The 2,600-nt window shown below is 36.5% G+C and overlaps 1 protein-coding gene across 1 annotated transcript; it reads left to right on the top strand.

The window, feature by feature from the left end:
* The first annotated feature begins 289 nt into the window (after positions 1-289).
* Positions 290-2,587, top strand: LOC107578682 (protein naked cuticle homolog 2-like). The gene is made up of 5 exons (XM_016264612.1): positions 290-384; positions 479-614; positions 736-820; positions 1,287-1,354; positions 1,554-2,587. Exons 1-5 carry the CDS (start codon positions 313-315, stop codon positions 1,988-1,990), a joined length of 798 nt encoding a protein of 265 aa, XP_016120098.1. The 5' UTR covers positions 290-312; the 3' UTR covers positions 1,991-2,587.
* The last annotated feature ends 13 nt before the right edge of the window (positions 2,588-2,600 follow it).

Raw genomic sequence — 2,600 nt, 5'->3', positions numbered from 1 at the left:
TGCGTTTCAGAAAGGCGGGGCATAGAGGAGAAACAATGTACAGTAGTGGAAAATGTTTTTTTAACCTTAAACCGCATAAACACATTTCATTACACCAAATACATACAATTTTCTTTTTAGCATCGTCATATGACCCCTTTAAATGGTAACGAAGAGTGCTTTGCTAAAACTTTACTCAAAATTTGAGAATTGTTTTCTGAGCTGTAGGCTATCTTGATCAATAAACATATTGTCATGCTGATACAAAAATGATTGCAAATCCTTCCATTGTTGTGCTGTTGATATAAGGACAAGGAGTGTAATGTGTCTGTCATGGATGAAAATCGGCAAGAGTGGATGATTACATTGTATGATTTGGACAACAATGGGAAAATAACCAGAGAGGTAAAGCTCAGTATCGACAGAAGACCTACCATCTCATTAAAGAGATAAACAATCATTTAGCTATTGTGAGTTTCTCTCCTTGTGTTTGTTGCAGAATATGTTGAGCCTGATGCAAACGATCTGTGAGGTGGTTGAGGCATCAGTCAAACAGCTGGTGCTTAGCAATGCCACAACCCTGCGTGTGAAGCTGAGTGTCACTCCATTAACTGGCAGAAAAGGCAACAGAAACGGTGAAGACTGAACCTATCATGATAAACAAATGGTTAAGGCAGTGTTTGATCGCTCTGCTGAAATAATCTTGTTATAATGCAATGTTACTCACTTCCTTTTTTTACTTTTGTACTCCTTGAGATCGGGATGCTGGAATGTCTCAAAATGAGCGGGATCAAATGGAGGATGCAGTACGGTGTGCAGAGATCCTTCATTCTCAGATCAGGTGATTTAAAATTTTTTTTTTTAAATTTTAGTCTTCAGTATATGAGTGAATCATACGTTTTTCTTGAAATATTTATATAAGAAGTGTTTTATTTATCCAGGAGAACAAAATTATAACAAAATGAAGTAAAATTATAGTTAAAATTCGGTGTATTTTAGAATGAATGAATTGCTAATAAAGTATTTATTAATCTTTTCGTATTAATTATATTTCAGTTTAGTTGAATTTGAGTTCTTTATTTTTTGCTAATTTTAAATTAAAATGTTAGTAATCATAGTGCTTATTTCAACTATTTGCCAACATTTCTAATTTTAATAATGTTTTCTAATAAAGCTTTGTCTTTTAATATTTTATTTTAAGCTTTATTTCAATTAATGAAACATTTTTAAATTGTTTTAGTTAACAACAACACCACTGATACAATATTTAATAATGTGATTTCTGTTCTATGATTTTCTTCTGTCAGACAACTGAACTCGGATCACTTGGGTGTTTCGGAGAGGAAGCACTACTCTGTAGATGAAAACACAGAACGTAGGAATCACTATCTGGCTGGAATTGAGAACTATACTTCTCAATTTGAAGTTGATAGCTTAATATTTATTCTCTGCTTTTCAGCAAGATATTTTTCATAAGGCCAGTAAAAATTGCTGAGCTCAGTTTTACTCTATTCTAATTCTAGAAGACTAGATGTTTAGAGCTTCCTTAAATATAATTTATGTGACTATCATAGCTCCAGAAACATGTGCTGAGGAGCAGCCTCAGGACGGCTCTTCCTATAACCATCATCGTCGCTCTCAACCTGAGACCTGCAGCCCTGCGGAGTCATCTGGAAAATCCATTCCTTTCCTCAGGTCACTCCGCAACCGCAGCAAGTCTGTCGGTTATAGTGGAGCCTCAACCAAACCCAGCAAGCTCCATAGGCATCACCCTATGACCTGGTGCCATCCATCTCAACAGCAGCAGCAGCAGCAACCTCTGCTGTACAGCTCCAGCAAACGCACCCGAGCACGAGCCCGTGAGACTGCATCACCTTCCAGAAGTAACCATGACAGAGAATTACAGCCTGGGCCAGCTGTTCCTCCTGGGGGTTTTATGCCTGTTCCTCAAAGACATGAACACCATCATCATCATGAGCACCACCATCACCACCATTACCACCCTACATAAGAGTTCTGAAAACTCCTGAATGACTGACCGAGTAGCAAACTCTCATAAGCAGTGTTATTTATTTTTTTGTAAAAACAAACATGCAGGTGGTTCATCTGCCAAACACACAAAGCTGGATTATTTCAGCAATAAAAGGGGCTGAACCACTTTTTTTCAATGATATGAGACCTGCACAAAAATATAATCCCGGTCAGTAGAACGAGTCTGCATTCATTATGTTGGTATGCAGCTCCTCCATGTGGTTATAAATGGAATAGTCCAAACTGGTTTCATCCCTAGATTATAGTGCATTTAAATGGAGGATTTTCCTTTTTGGTCTGGAAAACTTGTTAGTATATGGTTAATTCTAAAATATAATGATTGTAATATTTGTGTGTGTGTAACACACTTTTTTCCCTCAGGAATGTGCTTGCTAGACTATGTAGATATGACCACTCCTATTGTATGTTATGTTTATCACTGTTCCCATTAATGTAGTTAAGTCAGCTTGCTTATTATAATCATAGGCTGCAATCAGTGTTTTTTTTCTAAAAGGTAGTCTTTTCAATCATATTGCATGTTTATGTTCTGAATAGAGCTGCTAATATTATATTAGAAAATGCCATGATTT

The sequence above is a fragment of the Sinocyclocheilus grahami genome, unplaced genomic scaffold (assembly GCF_001515645.1).
Source record: "Sinocyclocheilus grahami isolate Dianchi unplaced genomic scaffold, SAMN03320097.WGS_v1.1 scaffold11473.1, whole genome shotgun sequence".
NCBI lineage: Eukaryota > Metazoa > Chordata > Actinopteri > Cypriniformes > Cyprinidae > Sinocyclocheilus > Sinocyclocheilus grahami.
The sequence above is the reverse complement of the archived record's forward strand: the minus strand, read 5'-3'. Positions and strand labels throughout refer to the sequence as shown.